The 20,385-nt window shown below is 41.6% G+C and overlaps 1 protein-coding gene across 3 annotated transcripts in view; it reads right to left on the bottom strand.

Annotated features, from left to right (window-relative positions):
• CRYBG3 (crystallin beta-gamma domain containing 3) overlaps positions 1 to 17,941 on the bottom strand; it is a 108,843-nt gene extending 90,902 nt beyond the window's left edge. For 2 of the 3 annotated variants that reach the window (XM_060172093.1, XM_060172092.1), the window contains exons 1-2: positions 17,610 to 17,941; positions 5,874 to 5,993 (exon numbers count right to left, since the gene is read on the bottom strand). In XM_060172093.1, the coding sequence (XP_060028076.1) occupies positions 5,874 to 5,993; positions 17,610 to 17,755 (266 nt within the window). In that variant the 5' untranslated portion in view covers positions 17,756 to 17,941. The remainder of the gene's footprint in view (positions 1 to 5,873; positions 5,994 to 17,609) is intronic. The other variant, XM_007529827.3, reaches the window with a different exon arrangement.
• Positions 17,942 to 20,385: the final 2,444 nt, after the last annotated feature.

The following is a 20,385-nucleotide window of genomic DNA, read 5'->3' on the forward strand; positions in this document are numbered from 1 at the left end:
GCTGTTGACTGGCTACGGAAGAAGGGCAAACGCTAGAAGAAGAACTGCTGGGTGAAGAAAATGCTTTGGGACAATAGTAAACAGTAGATATTCTGCCTGCTCAGTAAAGTACAGAGGGGACAGAAAGACTGAGGTTAATATACAATATGGCCACTTTGGGGGAGGACAATTTGGGTTTTTTTGGGGGGGGGCTTTATTTTCTTAATAAGACTCAAGCACAGGAATTATAACAGGCTGAGATACTTCTGCTACTAGCGATGTGAGAGCAGAGGTTAGTGGATGGCAGGCTATGAAGAAGCTGCCTGATTCAGCACATAATTTGACCTTTGCTCTGCTACCAGCAGCAGTTTTTAGACATAACATAAAGTAGGATGACAAAAAAACAGGGAGAAGCATACCCATGGAGACCAGCTGTAGGAAGACTGTAACAGAGGAGCTTGCAATAATGCAGATCGGATAAAGGCCACCCAAGCAGATGGGATGGAAAGAAAAACAACTTAGGTTACTTAATCTCCACTGCCAGTATGCAGGGTATGGAAGTTATGAATGGCAATGAGCAAAAGACAAAGAAAAGAAAAATCATGAAGACCTAGGAAATACAAAGTATTAAAATTTCATTAGATCTGGGACAGTATGCAGGAGCACACAGGCCAATAAAATGACAGCCATGTTCTAAAACCTTTTAAATTTTAATAGGAAAAAACATGCAAAGATGACAGATATGTGTTATGTTTTAACACATGAAAATTTTATAAGAAAAAGTAGGGACAGGAGTCGGGCGGTAGCGCAGCAGTTTAAGTGCACAAGGACCGGCATAAGGATCCCGGTTCGAGCACCCAGCTCCCCACCTGCAGGGGAGTCACTTTACAACACATGAAGCAGGTCTGCAGGTGTCTATCTTTCTCTCCCCCTGTCTTCCCCTCCTCTCTCCATTTCTCTGGGTCCTATCCAAGAACAACGACATCAATAATGACAATAACTACAACAACAATAAAACAAGGGCAACAAAAGGGAGTAAATAAAAAATATATTTTAAAAAAGTAGGGACACGAGCAGAAAATCAATATGTAGAATATAAAATTATCCTCTATCTACCTAAATACATGTTAAAAATGTATTAATGGTTTTTCCTTTATTATTATCTTTACTTGTTGGATAGAAACAGCCAGAAATTGAGGGGAAGGGGGGAAACAGAGACAGACAGAGAGAGAGACAGAGACACCTGCAGCCCTGTGAAGCTTCCCCCTGCAGGTGGGGATGAGGGGCTTAACCCTGGCTGGGCCCTTGTGCATTGTAACATGTATACCACCACCCGGCCCCCAATAGTTTCTATTTTCCTTTTTTGCTAATCTTAATCAGAAACCAGTGTTCCAGGGCTGGTGGTGGCTTCCGCAGCAGAGTGCACATGTCACCATGTCCAAGGACTCCAGTTCAAGGCTTTGTGCTCCAGCTGCAGGGCAGAAGCTTCACAAGCGGTGCAGTCACACTCCAGGTATCCTTCCTCCGTCACCTCCTCCAGCTCTAACCTCACCCTACCACCCCTACAAAAGCAAAACCAAAGAAACACTGTGGTGAAGCAGTGCTACAAGTGTGTCTCCTCTCCTCTTCATAAGTCTCTCACCCTCAAAAAAAAAAAAAAAAAAGGGAGAGAGAAAGCCAGGAATAGTGAAGTGATACTGGCACTGAGTCCCAGTCTCTGGTGGCAAAGAAAAGCAATCAAAAGAAAACACTGTTCCAGGGGACAATGCAATGCACATCAGGTATTTATGTTCTTACCCAGGGGGACAATGCAATGCACATCAGGTATTTATGTTCTTACGCAGGGTTTATCTGGGGGACCTTGGGTCCGCAGGCATGAAAATCTTTTATATAACCATTATGCCATCTCACTTAAGGAAAGGCTACTTAAATCTCCTGAAAGAATATGCCATCCAGGGGGTCGGGCGGTGGCGCAGTGGGTTAAGCGCATGTGGCGCAAAGCGCAAGGACCAGCATAAGGATCCCGGTTCGAGGCCCCGGCTCCCCACCTGCAGGGGAGTCGTTTCACAGGCGGTGAAGCAGATCTGCAGGTGTCTGTCTTTCTCTCCCCCTCTCTGTCTTCCCCTCCTCTCTCCATTTCTCTCTGTACTATCCAACAACAACAACATCAACAATGGCAATAATAATAACCACAACGAGGCTACAACAACAAGGGCAACGAAAGGGGGAAAAATGGCCTCCAGGAGCGGTGGATTCATGGTGCAGACACCGAGCCCAGCAATAACCCTGGAGGGAAAAAAAATAGAATATGCCATCCCCTCTCACTTGGAATCATCTTTCTCCGAAAGTATGAAGAGGATATGGGTGGTGGGGTGGTTATTTAAGATAAAGTTGATCAGGCAGGGATCTGAGCACAATGGGCCTTGCCACATGCCTGGCCCAGGGTTGAGTCCTGGCATCCACCATGTGGGATGCTACAGTGGGATTGGGGCAAGCGCCAGTGCTGTGGTGGTTCCATTTCTCTTTCCCTCTCTCCCCCATCCTGCTATCTGAATGAAAAGGTCAGCCTGGGGGTGTGAAATCACACATGGGTAAGGTTACTGTGATACAGAAAACCCCAACCAAACAAACATAGAATAGATAAAAATATTCAAAGCACTGGATACTTAGCTTATTAAAAAAAAAAAAAAGACTCAAGAGACATGGGGTGGTAATTCAGACTCAGAGAGAAAGAGAAATATGCTCACATTCAGATGATCTCAAACCTTAAGACTACATCTGCTTTCTTGTTTGTCCACAGTTTAATCCCCTTTGGGATGCAGGAATATTTCAACAGTAATATTTTTACAAAGAACACATTTTGATCATCGCAAGGGCTAAGGGGAAAGGACTGTAATCGCAGGTGGACACAGAGGCCATCTTTCATTTCTAAACTGTCTCCTTTTATTTAACAGAAGTCAGTTAAATAAATAGATTGGGCAAATACCCAGGTTAAAAGAGAACAGGATGGAAACTCCTCATTTTTGAAGCAACTGAACTTAGACTATAAGTGAAAATAAGGAATCTACTACGTCATTAAGAACACAATTACTTTATGCTATACATAAAATAAATCAAATCTGTGAGGGGCGGTTTTGAATAAACATGGGGGACATTTACATTCTAAAATACAAATAGTTTACATAAAGAGTCCATTTTTGTCACTTAAGATATTTTCTATTCTCCCCACCCACAGGGGGAAAGCTTCATAAGGAGTGAGGCAGTGCTGCAGGTGTTTTTCTCCCCTCTCAGCTTCTCTCTCTCTATCCAAAGTAAATAAAATAAAATTAATTTAAAAAGATTTTATATTCTGATTTCTATCCAATTCTAACTAGATCCTTTAAGTGACAGCAGATAAGCATAGGAAACCAGGACCAAGAACTCACTCACTAACCAAGTTAATACTTCACATATTTTATGTGCAGTGGATGCTGTTCTTGGTGCCAGGGGTTAAGCAATCAACACACCAGACAAGGTCCTTGTCCTCACTCATCAGAACCCCTATCTAAATCCATTACAATCACTGAAGCAACCGTGTTTATAAATCAAATTTCTGGGCTTGACTGTCAAGGATTCCAAGTGGAGTAAGGCCCAGGAATTCATACTTTCAGCCAACTTGCCCCCTTTTCCCCAGGCTGTTCCGATGCAGGTGGCCTTCTAATCACATTCTTGATTGACAGTGGTCTAATAGCCTCTACATGAAGCTGAAACCCTAACAGAACTGTATACAAAAGAGAATGATCTGAAGGACTATCACTTAGTATTTATGTGGTGCCAGTGCTAAAGGTGTTATCAAGTTATTTAAAGGTAGATTATCAATAATTTAGAACTCTATCATTCAGAACATTAATAATTTCCAACATGCATGTTGGGCAGAGCTGCTGGGCCCAGACAAGAGTCATTACAAGCACTCAAAGCTTTTCAAGTACAGAGTGGGACCAACAAGAAAAATCTCCTTTTTCATTGTAAACTATAGATTGAAGCACAAGGTCTACTGCTGCTTCTTTCTGTTGGTCAGGTCCTCATACAGTAAAGACTGTATTCCTAGATGTTCAACACACATGCAGGAGTAAGACATGCACAGAGAGAAAGAGGTGAAGATACAGAGGTGACAAAGAAAAACTCCGCCAGTGCTGGAATATAGCTACTAGGTAGCACCTTACACCCTACCTTTTCTTTCACAATATTACTCTAGATGCATCAGAAAACTCTGGAAATATTAGCAAAAGGGCTATAGTTTCCATGACTGCCTTCCAGAGGCCCACCTGTTTCTCTTCAGAGGCAGGAATCTGGACTTCCAGGAGGTGTGGCTATGACTAACAGTGAACAGCAAAGACTCTCACCCCAAAACAACAAACATTGACAACCATGGAATCTACAAACCTCAATAAACTGCAGCTGGAACATCTACAAACACCAAGACCGTAGCTGGTGTGCATGGATGGGGTGAGAGGGGGCACAGGACTGAAGCCAAGCACACGGAGGCTGAGAACTCTGGCAACAAACAGCAACATTTTGCTTCTGAGCAACAGCAGTCAAGGTTGTGCACAGAGTGCTGACTGTGAGAACAGGTAATCTTTGAGCATTGACCCATGGTCTCAGGGGTGAGAGTCTGCTAAACTGGTGGTGGGATCACACCACAGTAGCAGGGGATTCACCTGACCAGTCTGGCCTGCCTCTCCAAACTAAAGCAGACATACAGAAAGGTAATTTGCGGCCGCTGGCAGCTAAAAGGTAATAGGCGGCAGCTGACAGCCAAATGGTAAACTGAGTCCTGCTTTTTCAAACACAACTGCCACCTAGTAGCAACCCCCCACGGCTTGAATTCAGACTGAAATCTTACAGAGAAGCCATATATGCACACTACATAAGGTAAAACAAAAACAAACAAACAAAAAAAACAGCTCAATGGGATAATAAGAAACATGCTCCCATCCCCACTCCTCACCATTTAATATATAAATAAGTGAAATTTGCTCATTATAATAATAGCACCACCTGTTGGCTTAGCAAAAACTAGCTCAATAAATGTGCAAAGAAAGAAACAGCAAACACAAACTTCAGAACATGACTACTCACAAAGACAGAAATGAAACAGAAGGACTCCAAGAAATTTTTAGATATAGAAGGACTATCAGGGGAAGACTACAGAAAACTCATGATGAGGTCTCTTCAACAGTATTAAAAAGCATCTTCCCTGTTTGGGGAGTCTCCTTACACTTTTGGAGTGTCCACAGAGACTTTCCACCATTCCTAGGGTCCTCTACTGAGGATTTCCTCCCCTTTCTATCTCCCTCCGTCTGATGCTAAAATCATCTTTCCACAGAAATTTTAACTTCCGCTGTGGTCTACAGTAGAGGAACTAGCAATATTGTTTAGAACACAGAAGAGAATCTAGGGAAATCTTTTGTTTACTTTTCTGCTCTCCCTGAACATAAAGCATTGCTGCTTCCACTGGCCCACCAAGGAGTCTCTCTTTACTGTAACTTCATTAGGCCTCACCTTCCAGCCACATTGCTACCCACCTCAGAGCCCACCTGACCCAACCCAATATGATGAAATTCTAGAAGCATCCAGAATATGATCTTTGTTGAAACATAATCATATCATACTTCAGTCCTTCGGTGATGACTTTACCTTGATGATTAAATAAGGAAAAGAAGAAAAAAAAAAAGTCCTTTATCTACCTACTTATCCCCACGCTTTCCATTTATAAAAATTCAGAATGGGCACCTTTGGTTTAGGCACAGCCATTTTAGGAAGAAAAGATAATTTAGTCAAAGTGCAGCTTTGTACATCTGATTTTTATATATGTGAGTTGAAAGAGATCAATCAGGGTCAGCAAAATAGCTCACGTGGATAGTGCTGTGCTTTGCCAAGTGTGCAACCCAGGATTGAGCCCAGCCCATATGGCATCGAAGGAAGCTTCAGTACTGTGGTCTCTTTCTCTCCCTCCTTCTCTGCCATCTCTATCTCTATGTGGGGGGGGGGGGTCAAAGAAAAAGGAAGTGAAGAAGATACATCAGCAATCTGCCACTTCTGAAAGTCCATACAATCTTATAAGCATAGCATGAGCAGAAAAACAACAATAACCAAAAACAAAAACAAAGGCAAGAATATCTTTGAAGCTTTATGGTAAAGAAAAAAAAAAGCTATTAACCAGAAACCAACTCAATCAAAATTATTACCACAACAGAACAAAGAGGCAAACAATTCAACTGGCCCCCATTTCCAAACAGAGGCCACCTGCAAATCTTTCCATTAATCTGTTAGATCCCACCTTCTCAAAATCCCATTAAGTCCTTACATATAGTACAGACTTTATTCCCAAAGCCTCCTGAAGAGTCATCCATCTACACTACATGAAGATATTTTTTTTTCTCGGCAGTCTAGTCTCACACTGAAAGCTCTAGCATTCTTTTGTGTAAAGTTATATGAGAGGTACAAGTTAAACTGACTTTATACACTGGCCCCATCCAGCATCTTCAACCAAGCTTCGGTGGGGATAAAGACCAAGTTCCACACTACTACTTTGTAAACATCCATCTTGAAAACTGTTCATAAGTAGTGACTACCAGCAGTAGAATGGTACTTGTATTTTTTTAATGACCATTAACAGAATATAAAAGTGGTGGTTATGGCACTATTTCTGGGCTTGAAATTAAGAGGTAACTTAAAACTGCAGTTTTAAGGCAGTCAAACAGCATGTATTTTAGTTCAAACATCTAGCATTTGAATTTCAGAACTCTTTTTAGAGAAAAATGAAGAGAAGGAATTAGGCATGATTGTGAAATTCTGTTTCTTTGCAACTTTAGCCTCTTCTGACACCCCTTTTCCCATGTCAGTCATTTCCTACAGTTAATGGACCTTCCTGGAAGTTGATTTACTTCCTGACCGCTACCTTACATTTCCAAACCAAGACCCATACCTAAAGTTCAATCACTATAAAAGAAGTATCTCGGCATGTTTGATGTGTACTAATTACTGAATCCCAAAATGTTAACAATTATGTTGACTGAATGAGTAAAGGGAAGTGCTAAGAGGAGTGAAATAGCTCAGTCTGTTGGGAATATGCAGCTGCATGCCACTGACTGAATTCCATTCAAAACCATTTTCTAAAGCCACCTCTGTTATGGATCTTCTCAAGCAGAGGAAGCTGTCACATAATGTTGTAGGACTTGAATTAAGGAAAGAGAATTCTGTTGCTACAACTTATTAGACTTCAGACCAGTCATTGGACTTGCCTAAGCCTTTAATTATAATAGAGTATCTGTAAAATGGAGTCAAAACACCTCTCGTAAGACTTCTCTAAAGATAAATGAATGTACATTTTACACTCCAAGCACAGGGTTTGGGTATGACTGGGGGTCTCAGTACTGAGTTCCTTTTGCACTAATCAACCAGGCTGTAACAAAAACAAACAAAACCCTTAATTAAGCAAGCAGTTCTTTCAGGGCATTATAATACTTGCAACTAAATATCTTCAGTTCTGCTAGAGTCGTACCATTAACTGGTTAGTCACAACTGCCAAATATATTCTAGAAAGGAGTTATTTCTGGTCACAAAACTTCAAGTTTTTTGGCACAGTCACTCAAATCTATGGAATTAAGAGATCCAAAATAAATATGACTTATTTAATAGTAATCTTTGCAGGAAAAAGCCTGAATTATGTTCCTGAGTTTAAATTTATATCAACTTGTGTCTTCTTGCTTTGAAGTCATTAGTGCATAAGACATCTCCGCTGTACATAGCTTCAGTGCATTTCATCAGAACATGGGTTAGTTAGGAAAATAAATGTGTTTTTGTTGTTGTTTTGTTTTGTTTTTGCCTCCAGGGTTATCACTGGAGTTCGGTGCTTGCACTATGAATCCACTGCTCCTGATAGCCATTTTTCATTTTTACTGGATAGGACAAAGACAAATTGAGAGAGTAGGGGAAGATAGAGAGGGAGAGAAACAAAGATACCTGAAGACCTCCTTCACCACTTGTGAAGCGACCCCCCTGCAGGTGGGGAGCCAGGAGCTGGAACCAGGATCCTTGTGTTTCATACTGTGTGTGCTTAACCCAATGCAACACTGCCTGACCCCCCAAAATGAAATGTTTTAAGGGAAGACTATTTTCCACCACCTTTCTATAACTGTTACTATACTTTTACCACATTTTCCACTGAGACGGAACAAAAAGGACCAAAAAATGTTACTGTAGTTTCAATAAAGTTAGAAGCTGTGATTACATAAATTTATCAGGGGGTCAGTCTGAGGTATACTTTCTAGTATAACACTTTTACAGTGTACAGCTGAGTTATCAAAGAATTTTTTAAAGTATTTATTTATTCCCTTTTGTTGCCTTTGTTTTATTGTTGTAGTTATTATTATTGTTGTTATTGATGGTCATTGTTGGATAGGACAGAGAGAAATGGACAGAGGAGGGGAAGACAGAGAAGAGGAGAGACAGACACCCGCAGACCTGCTTCACTGTCTGTGAAACAACTCCCCTGCAGGTGGGGGGCCCGGGGCTCGAACCGGGATCCTTGTGCTGGTCTTTGCACTTTGTGCCATGTGTGCTTAACCCTCTGTGCTACTGCCCGACTCCCATCAAAGTTTTTTTTTCAGCAAGAAACAGAATCCCCAAATCAGCCATCTAGCAGATAACCTGTTAAAAACAAAAAGGCAGAAATCTCATTTGAAATAAAGGTTGGTTTCAACAGCCTATACTTTTGCTCTGCTGCCAAGAGTAGGTTCTGCGCATTCTGTTTATCTGTGAGCTTAAGAGTCCCACAAAATAAATACTCTGCAGCCTTCTGGAATTTTCCAGTCATCTTTACTACTGCAGATAGGAGCTTCTGACTTTGTCTTCAACTTTACACAGTTGACTCAATCAGCATCACACAGGTAGCTCCTATTCAACTTTATTAGCATTTTAAAATATTTATTTTCCTGGTATTTTACAGCAAATCCTAACAAAGGGGTTTTTCAAAGTTAACCCAATTACCAAACAATGTGATTACAACAATAACTATCTATTGTCTTCTTGAACCCTAAGACAGCAGGAACCTCACTTTTCCACTATAGAGACTATATTTCTCCTAGTCCTGGAACCTTAGGGTGGGGTGCACTTTCCTGCATGCTTCTCTCAATTCATACCAAATAATACTGCATCCACTGATCCCAACCTAATCAAAGCAACGAGTACCACCTCAGCATGCTTCACTTCAGACTGTGTCCAGAGACTTCAGTCACCAGGTTCCAGATGCCGACATCAATCATCATGATGCCGACCAGACTTCCCTGGACAGATGACCTCACCAATGTGTCCTGGAGCTCCGCTTCCCCAGAGACCCACCCTACTAGGGAAAGAGAGAGGCAGGCTGGGAGTATGGATCGACCAGTCAACGCCCATGTTCAACGGGAAGCAATTACAGAAGCCAGACCTTCCACCTTCTGCATCCCACAATGATCTTGGGTCCATACTCCCAGAGGGATAGAGAATGGGAAAGCTATCAGGAGAGGGGATGGGTTATGGAGATTGGGTCATGGGAACTGTGTGGAGTTGTACCCCTCCTACCCTATGGTTTTGTTAATGTCACCTTTTTAAAATAATTAAATAATAAAATAATATTTATTTTCCCTTTTGTTGCCCTTGTTTTTTATTGTTGTAGTTATTATTGTTATTGATGTCATCATTGTTAGATAGGACAGAGAGTGGAGAGAGGAGGGGACGACAGAGGGGGAGAGAAAGATAGACCTGCAGACCTGCTTCACCGCCTGTGAAGCGACTCCCCTCCAGATGGGCAGCTGGGGACTCAAACCGGGATCCTTTTACCAGTCCTTGTGATTCGTGCCACATGCACGTAACCTGTTGCACTGCTGCGCTACTGCCTGACTCCCTTTCATTAGCATTTTTCCTCTAGTGCTTTCAAACCATGAGAGTATAGTTAATAGAAAAATTCAGGAAAACTCCCTTTTATCACAACGTAATTGATAACTGCAGCCAACATTAGTAATTTTTAATTTAAAGACTGATTTTTCATGCTGGTCATCAAGGGCACTATTGACATTTTTCCCCCCACTGTAGCAAATATTCATCTATTTATGCAGCCAGCATATATTTACCATGTGTAGCTAGAGAGCCCTAAGATAAAATAGTGAACAAAACTGAGAATTAGTCCTGTTTCAATTTAATGTACATCTGAATGAGGAGAGATAATAAGAAATAGGCAGTATGTTAGAAGGGAGTGTATGTCATAGGAATACCAGTAATTTAAATAGAACCAGGGTGCTAACAACAGATAGAGTGTAGGGAACCACCGGCAGGGGCAGATGTAGCTCTCAAGACTGTGCAACTTTAACAAGGGTTCCAAGAAGGAAGGAAGCAGTGTGGAACCCAATGCCTATATTCTCACCAGTATGTTTTGGATATAACGTATCTTGTAACTTGCTTGCCTCTATATCTTAATAAAGATGATATAAACTTAAGTTGACTTAAAGTAAGAAGATCAGAGAAGTGGTTCAGTGTAGGACTATGTGAAAGCTTGGTAGAGCTTAGGGGAACTCTCCCATCCTTGGATGGAGGTCTAGAAAGACACCCCACTTGTTAGCCTCTCTCCTTATAGAGATGAGCCAAGAGGGAAAAGTCTCCCAGACTCAGTTTCTCCTTGTTAGTCTCTCAAGCTCACAGAAAGCCTACAAGCCTCTCACACTTAGTTCCCCCTGCTAGCAGGCCAAATGGCTGCTTGCTTGAGGGTTCACTCAGAGTTCATGATAGTCATTCAGAGTTCACACATTTGGTATAACTTCACCTTTTGATCATATAGGAGAACACACTCTATCACACACTCCTGCCAGTACCCAGCAGTGAGACCCCATATTCTATTTCCTTGTGCTCTTTGATATCTGTGATTTACATCAAGCTCTGTTTTTCTCCTTCTCTACCTCACTTTACTGGTTTTCTCAAATACCTTTTAATAATTAACTTGCCTGCATCATGGAAACTAACTGTCTTGACCTTTATGTATCTCATCAATTCTTGTCATACCAACCTTTAAGAAACCTGTAATTTCTGACATATATGAAAAATGTTCTTTATTTAACTCAGTATAAAAGCCTGTTCCCATCTCCAAATAAACGGATGTTCATACCAGAATATCTCCCAATGCCTCTTTCTATTTCATGCAGTCACTAGAACTGGTGAGGGAGGGTCAGAGGCTTACCCCCCCCCCCCCCGGAGCCAAACCACATGAGCACCAGCAGTTCAGCAGGCCAAGTGCATGTTTTGATAACCTGAAGTCTCAGGTCTAGTTTCCAGCACTGTCAATATGCTGGAGCTGGGTCGTGTTGTATACTATTGACATTTTTTCCCTTTTTTTTCTCACCAGGGTTATCACCAAGGCTCAAACCCACTGCTCCCAGTGACGTTTTTTGTTTGTTTGTTTTCCCTTTCTATTTCATATTATAAGACAGAAATTGAGAGGGAAAGAACAGATAGGAGAGAAAGACGCCTACAGACTTGCTTCACTGCTCCTGAAGCATCCCCCTCAGGTGGGGAGCAGGGCAACTTGAAGCTGAGCATAGCGGTATATTCTTTTTTTTTTTTTTAGCAATATATTATTAATTTGGTGCATTATCATCTGCCCCCCTTTTTATGTGGTTATATTCTTGATATAGCCTATTAACCTCCCGCCTCTACCCAATTAACTCTCTCAGCCAGAGTCACAAATCAAAACAGCAAAAAAACTACTATGTTCCTTAAGGTTCTATCAATGAACTCCTCACTGAGAAACAGGGATGCCAATAAGATGCAAACTCTGTATTTGGGTCTAGTGCCCTGTCTACCTTCTTTCTAGCAATAATATCTAGGTCAAGATAACAGCCAAGAGAATATTTCTTAAATGGGTCACACTGTTGCTCATCCAACAACAAAGTAAGACAGGTCCAAGTGGTATATCTCAAATGTGTACTGAAGGGCCATAGGTCAAAAGGATGGCAGGCAGAATGGTAATGAAAAAATAAAACAGAACTGAAGCTTTGGAATTCGTTAGAAACCCAAGTTCAAATCTCACTTCTGAAACTTACTCTTTTTATGAATTGGGGTAAATCATCTCCACAGGAAGTGGGAGGACTCCCCATCCTGTCCACTTGTGTGGAGGTGTTCTGAGTTTTCCCCATGATTGGGGAATGCAACTGGCAACTAGTAGGTGATGTCATGTGCCAAATGTCCTGCAAATGACAAGGGTCTAACTTAAAAGAATTGTTCCACCCAAGCTGCCAACAGTTTCTGCAACTAATAACTCACTTTTATTTTCTTCATGAAATTTTCTTAATGGTTATAGGCTGAGGGTGAGGATTAAATGAGATACAAGTAGAAACAACTTGCCCAGGAGTTAAGTGCAGTCAGTTCTTGAAAACTAGTTCTCACCTTTCATATATATATATATATATATATATATATATATATATATATATATGTATATATAATTTTTAAATAAGAAAGGAGAGTTCTCACTTTTCTATCCAGCTCCTGAGTTCCAAGTGCTATCTGCAACTCATAAGTAGGACCATCATGTAAAGAATAATAATTTTCTCATATGTATTATTTTTAAATAAGGAGAGTTCTCACCTTTATATCCAGCTCCTGAGTTCCAAGTGCTATCTGCAACTCATAAGTAGGACCATCATGTAAAGAATAATGATTTTCTCAAGTAAATGACAATGGGGAGTCAAGTAGGGTGGTAGCACAGCAGGTGGCGCAAAGCGCAAGGACCAGCATAAGGATCTTGGTTTGAGCCTCCAACTCCCCATCTGCAGGGGAGTTGCCCCAGGAGAGGTGAAGCAGGTATACAGGTGTCTATCTTTCTCTTCCCCTTTTCTTCCCCTCCTCTCTCCATTTCTCTCTGTCCTATCCAACAATGATGACAACAGTAATAACTACAAAAATAAAGCAAGGGCAACAAAAGGGAGTAAATAAATAAGTTTTTTAAATAACAATGCATCCAACCTCATACTGCAGCAGTAGCAGCTTAATGGACTTTCATAAAGTTCCCTGAATTTTAGATTGAGAGCCAAATACTACCTAGAGACCTATACAATCCTTTTTTTTTTTTTTTTTTTTTTCTTTACAACCTCTTTCTTTCACAATCCCACTAAGGCAAAAGTATAAAAGATCAGAGATCCCTAGTATAGTCTAATGAACTATTCCCTATTTTCATCTCCCAGGCTAAGTTCTCTATTTACTCAAATACTAAAATTGCCTTAAAGATCCACCTATCTTATTGGTGGATATCACATTGGCTCTAAAGCCCTCCTTGCTCTTATCACCTCTCATGAGTTTGTTCCTAGGAAGCTCATAAACCTTGCTGAAGGTTGCAACCATGATTCTCAAACTAGAACTCACAGAACTCAAGGTTTCTCAAGTTTCTTATGAACTTGAACTACAGTTTTCATGTCTACATAATTTAAAATTAACACAAACACTACCTGGATCTTGTCAAGCACTGTAGCTATGAGTGTTGCCAATAGTTTGCCAAAGCACTGTAGCTATGAGTATTGCCAATAGTATTGCCAATAGTTTCAGTGCTCACACCTGAACTCCCATAAAAAAACAGGATAGGTAACAGTTGGCCTTTAGAAGCGAAGACATTTGAATACACAGCAGCAAGTTCAGTAAATAAATGTGTCCACACTAACTGAAGCTTACAATAACTTATAGCATAAAAACAAAGATTTTTTTCCTCCTATGGTTCAAATAGAGAAACATTGGAAAACCTAATTATGTACAACATGGTGTAATTACAACAGCCCCCAGCCCCCACCAAAGGCAAAAATCAATAATAAAAACAAACTAAAAAAAAATTGTCAGGATAATGTAAATCTAACTTTTATTGATATTATCATGTTTGGGTTGAACCTTTAATTCTGTTCTTAAGGACATCAGTTCTTAAGGCATGTACGTCTCCTTTTGTATTTGTAGACACATAAGTTAGACAGCAAAATTCATGTAAGTTACCACTGGAAGTATTGAATAAAATAATGTAAAACACAAGTTTTAGAGGATGAATTCATTTCAAGTATATAGAAAAACCAGAATACAAATGTTAATCTTTTTTTTTTTAAGTATTCTATTTATTTTATTTTTGAAAGAGATACAGAGAGAGAAAGACAGAGAGAAACACCAGAGCCCTGCACAGCTCTGGCTTATTGTGGTGCGGGAGATTGAGCCTGAGACTTCAGAGCCTCAGACATGAGAGTCTCTTTGCATAACCATTATGCTATCACCCCCTCCCACTGTTAATCTTTAATGTATGTTACAGTAGTCTCAACTGTAAACGGAGCATAGGATTTGAGACCTGTTCATTGAGAAGTACCAGTAGCTATAACATTTCTGAAAATGTCCTTAACTCTGCTTTTTAAAAATTTTCTTTTATTTATAAAATGGAAATATTGACAAGACCAAGATTAGAGGGGTGCATTTCCACACAATACCCACCCCCAGAGCTCCATATCCAATAGATTTCCTCTTCTTTATCGCTCTGGGAGTATGGACCCAGAATCATTGTGGGGTGCAGACGGTAGAAGGTCTGGCTTCTGTAATTGCTTCTCTGCTGAACTTAACTCTGTTTTTTTAAAGTAAATTATAAATTTGTCCAACCTAGGGAGTCAGGCTGTAGCGCAGCGGGTTAAGCGCAGGTGCGCAAAGCACAAGGACCGGCATAAGGATCCCGGTTCGAACCCGGCTCCCCACCTGCAGGGGAGTCACTTCACAGGCGGTGAAGCAGGTCTGCAGGTGTCTATCTTTCTCTCCACCTCTCTGTCTTCCCCTCCTCTCTCCATTTCTCTCTGTCCTATCCAACAACTACAACAACAATAATAACTACATCAATAAAACAACAAGGGCAACAAAAGGGAATAAATAAATAAAATAAATATTTTTAAAAAAATTTGTCCAACCTCAAGTGTAGTAATATTACACCTTACAATGTACATTACTATGGTTAGTAATACTTACAATAGTATAACATTATTTAAAAGTACTTTGTAAAGTACAAGTTAGATGTTACTATTACTCATTTTAAGAGGTCGTTCCAGCTTTCCACAGTTCCTTCAGAGAACAGAACGCTTTCTTCTTTATTTATTTTTGTACTACAGAATTACATGTCGACAGGGGTTTGAATCCACACCATTCCCACCACCAGAGTTCTCAATCTTCAGTTTCCCCACTGCAATCCACCACAGTTTCCCTAAGGTTGTAGACATGGGCCATCCATCAGCTCTACAACTATCTGTCCACATTTATACCTTTCCTTTCTGATTGAATCCTCTCCCCGCTGCCCCACCACCCACCCACCGGCCAAGCTACTCATGACAACATAACTACCTACATATGTCCCTCTCCTTTTTCTTCTGTCTCTCTGAGTGCTGATGGAGCTGGAGTTCACAGCCTTCTTAACTTCATTCTATCACTTCTCCCTCACTAGCAGTATGGATCAAGGTTATTTTTGGGGAGCAGAAGGTAGGAGGAGAATAGAACAATTTCTGCAAACACATTCACACCCCTGTCGTACCAAGTACCAAAGGTAAACTGGCCTCCCATTAAGACAAAATTTTTACCACCTCCAAACACTTTTTCATTTTGAAACAAGATCACAGTGACAAGTTGCAATTCTGTTTCCAATATCATAAATATCAGGGTGTTGCATTACCAGGACACTGACTACAATGAGTTTCCATTTGTTTATAGCTTAAAAAAAATTTTTTTAAAGCTCACTTAAAACTGTAGAACATCCACACACAGAATTACCTGCTATCCACTTAATTAAAAAAGATGAGAATAAAATTACTGTTCATAAAATCACAATTTAAAGTTTCATTGTCAAAAAGCCAGTCAGTGCTTACTGAAGATGGTGAGAACAGAGAAGTCACAGGTAGACAAATCAGGTCTACACAGAAAAGAGATGAAAGAATTACCTAAAAAGCCAAGGTATGGCAGAGAAGCAGACAGGGTTTCAGGACAGTTCCAATATAAAACTGAAACTGGTCTGCCTACTCCTTTACAAGACTGACTCAAGTTTCTTTCTTTTGCTGAATCTCCTTAGGACTTCTTTTGAACAGTGCTTCCATATTATCCAAGATTGTTAGTGTTGTTACACTGATGACAGGCACCACAGGCTGTCTGCCCACACCGGCAGATCTGACATTCTGGCTGAGTCCTGTCAGACTTAAAAACTATTTTTAACTACTGTGTAATTTTGAATTCTTCTTTTAACAGTCAGGGCTGTCATACCTGAAACTCAGGGCAGCAATACCTGAAACTTACCAGGAAAACTCTAGCAACTACAGTAGGTACTCTCTTGGTAAGACAAGGTATTCTATTTACAGATTTTTCAAATGAATATATTTCACCAATAGGAAAACTTATGAACATAGAACCGACCAGAATCAAATCACAAAATCTAAATACCCAGAGCCCCAGCTCAGTCACAGTAGAGTTCTCAATTTCCCCGTCCTTTTTCCTAGGAAATCCTTCACGTAGTCTCAAAAATCTGGAGTAAATACAACTTTCTCCAGCACATTCCAACTGTTCTCCCAATATAATCTGGGAGAGGATGTAACGTAAGTCTCCTTTCTCACAGGAAAGTTTGAAACAGCCAGTTGCATTTCCTTTAATCTCTCTCCCTCCATTAGGAGGGATGAAAAGAAGCCAGAAAAGTTTGGTTTACAAGACAAGTAAAAAACCAAGTTTCCGATTTTACATCAAGTTTAAGGAGGAGGAAAGATTGCAGGGGAAGCTCAGGCTTTCACACCTCCAATTATAGTTTCTGGAATCATTTTGGGACCTTCAAGGAGCTGCTTCCTAAAGTTGGAAAGAGATAAGAGGGGCGGACTGCATCATTTAAGTGCCCAGGAGATGGTGAAAAAACGTAAGCGGGATATATATAAAGTTTTGGAAACTTGTTACCGCAACACTCTTAAAAAAAAAAAAGTCGTCTTGAGAATTCAAGATGAGGGTGAGGTGGGGACAGGCAGTGGTACCCCTGGTTAAGTGCACTCATTACAGTGCTCAAGGACCCGGGTTCAAGCCCCTGGTCCCCAGCTGAATGGAGGAAGCTTCACAAGTGGTGAAGCAGGGTGACAGGCATCTCTGTCTCATTCCTCTCTATCACTCTCCCCTCTCAATTTCTGTCTCTGTCCAATAATAAAGAAATAAAAATATTTTTAAAAAGAAATTCAAGATGGAAAATAATACCTACGCTGTTTGGCGCCTTTCGCAGAGTTTACCTTTCCGAGACTGGTGATTTTTTAGATGTGCCCCGTCTGCCCGCAACAGCAAGCCCGGGTCTGGCTGTCGCCAGTGAACTTGGGCAGCGGCCGCGCCGGCGCGGGAACCGAACCCACCACCAAGAGAGGGAGAGAAGCGCGCTGGGTCGCGGGTCACCAACTTTACCGACTTGGCAAAGCAAGGGAAGGGGAGTGAGGTGGCACGGCAGTGGGCGAGGAGGAGGAAGCCTCAGCAATGGAGGAAAGAGAACAGAAAGCAGCGAACGAAGTGCGGCTGGCAGCGGGACCCCGCGCCCCGCGCCCCCGCCCCGCGCCCCCTACCTGGCAGAGCCCCGACTCGGAGCGGGCGGCGGGCTAGTCCTCGGCCTCTCGTCTTCCTCTTCCTTGTCCCGGGAAGGGCTCCGAGCAGAGAAGAACCGGGAGAAGCTGTGCCAGGGGGCGCCGCCCCTCCTCCGGCTGCCGGACATCTCCCCGCTCTGCCGGGAACCCTTCAAAGCACTGGCGGGGGGGAGTTCCAGCGCCCAGAGCCCGGCCCGCGCCGCGGGACAGTCGAGGGAAGGACCGACTGCAGGCGGGCGGGCGGGCGGCCGGGACAGCTCAGGCCATGCCGGGGCGGGGGGCCGGGCGCCGGCGTCTCTCTGCTCCCAGCAGCGGCCCCGCCTCCCAGCCCGCTCCGCCCGGAGGAGGAGCTAGAGCCGCGCCCCGCCCAGAGCCCCAGTCCCGCGGCAGGTTGTGGGATTAGTGGGGACCCAGCCGGAGGTGATAGGAGGCTCAGCCTCAGAGGTGGAAATGCTTAGCCCCAATAGCTCCTGGCTTCCCGCCCAGACAAATTCAGGTTGCAATGTATTTGGCTCTGTGCTTCGTTTTTTTTGTTTGTTTGTTTGTTCATTGTTGTTTTTTGTTTTTTGTTTTTTTTTTTACCTGCATTACTTCAATGATTTCTCCTCTCACAACCTGGGCACCAGAAGTTTTCAGACTTTTGAAATAGGTTGATGAACCATAGTTTGTCCAAACACCTGGTCAACTGTAGTACAGTATACTCCTTTTGACTCCAAAAACTCAACACCAAGAATGCAAAAGATGAGATTACCCCAGACTTGATTTCAAAAACGAAGGGAGGCCATAGGGGCCAGTGCAGGTCTGTCAACAATCCCTTTCTTGTTCAACTGGTTTACTTGTGGATTTTCTTTTCCTAAACTAAATGTGCTTTAAATTTCTCACACTTCACGTGACACACTATTACATGGAACTCTCTTGCAAAAAAAAAAAAATGACACTGATCAAAAACAAATGATGCAAACCTGTAAATATTGGACCAAAGATGTTATCACAGATGTCACTAAAATCTGGAAACAGAAAAATTCTTTTTTAATTATTTTTATTTATTTATTTGATAGAGAAATTGAGAGGGGGGAGGTAAAGAGGGGGAGAGACAGAGAGACACTTGCTTCACCACCGCAGGTGAAGCTTTCCCCCTGCAGGTGAGGACCAGGGCCTTGAACCTGGGATCTTGCACATTGTAATGTGTGCACTTAACCAGGTACGCCACTGCCTGGCTCCCAGAAATGTTCTTTAAATGTTGCTTTTAAGTATGTTTACACAAAGTAGTATGGATTTTCTTGTTTTTTTTTCTAATTTGACATGAAAATTTTGTATCAAGTTTGTAACACTAGTTTGTAACTTGATTAAAATATACCCATCATAATCAGTATAGTCAATGCCTCAAATTTATCACCATCAAAAAACTCCTCTGGTATTAGTTACTACTATTTTGTTAGAAGTAGTAACACAGAGGTCTTTTTAATTACACAATAAAGTATTGTTAACTATACTGGCATGTACAATAGAGTTCTAAGATCTACTCATCTTGCATAACTGAACCTTTTTATTTGAAGGGGGTCAGGCGGTAGCACAGCGGGTTAAGCGCACGTGGCAAGGTGCAAAAGGCGCAAAAGGCGCAAAAGGCACAAGGCTCTGAGTAAAGATCCCGGTTTGAGCCCCCGGCTCCCCACCTGCGGGGGGGGGGGGTGGTTGGGGGGTTGGGGGAAGTTGCTTCGCAGGCAGTGAAGCAGGTCTGCAGGTGTCTTTCTCTCCCCCTCTCTGCCTTCCCCTCTTCTCTCGATTTCTCTCTGTCCTATCCAACAGTCTATGTTGGTGCTAGGGTTAGAACCTGGGAGCTGACAGGCTCAGGTGTGATAGTCATTTGCATAACTATTATGCTGTCTTCCCAGACCAATTAGGTTGGATTTAGTAGAATTCATTTCCATAATTAGTAGAATCCATATTGGCTTCTCCAAAGCAAAGTTACTTTTTCAATTCCAATTTGTCTTTAATGTAACTTGCCAAGCATTATACCTGAGATGTGGAACAGGCAGCTACATCAAGACATAAACTAGAACCCGGATGCTGAAAATAGGAAGATAGTAGCTGTGATATAAGATTTCAAACAGTGTGGTCCGGGAGGTGGCACAGTGGATAAAGCATTGGATTCTCAACCATGAGGTCCTGAGTTCAATCCCCAGCAGCACATGTACCAGAGTGATGTCTGGTTCTTTCTCTCCTCCAATCTTTCTCATGAATAAATAAATAAATTCTTTAAAAAACAAAAGATTTCAAACATAGAAAATTTGCAGAACTTTATTCCAGGCAACACAAGTCAAACTTGCAAGAGGTAGACTCACTTCAGGAGCCAGGTTGTAGCGCATCTAGTTAAGTGCCCACATAACAGTGTGGAAGGACCCCACCAGCAGAGGGAAAGCTTCACGAGTGGTGGAACAGGGCTGCAGGTGTCTCTCTGTCTCTTTGCCTATCTATTTTTCCCTCCTCCCCTCTCAATTTCTGTCTCTATCCAATAATAAATATATGTATAAATTATTTATTTATAGAATCACTTCTAATTAATTTAACTTCTCTCACAATTGTGTATTCAATAATGTAGTAATGCAATTCTTATAAAATATATATACATAAAACTTTTAATAAAAATATAAAATAGAACTTGTCATTAATTCTTGTTAGGCACAAATATGTAACAATACTATAAATGCATGCTTACAGACTTTTTCATGTCTATATAGTGCTTCTATTAATAATATAC

This window comes from Erinaceus europaeus, chromosome 14, assembly GCF_950295315.1.
Source record: "Erinaceus europaeus chromosome 14, mEriEur2.1, whole genome shotgun sequence".
NCBI lineage: Eukaryota > Metazoa > Chordata > Mammalia > Eulipotyphla > Erinaceidae > Erinaceus > Erinaceus europaeus.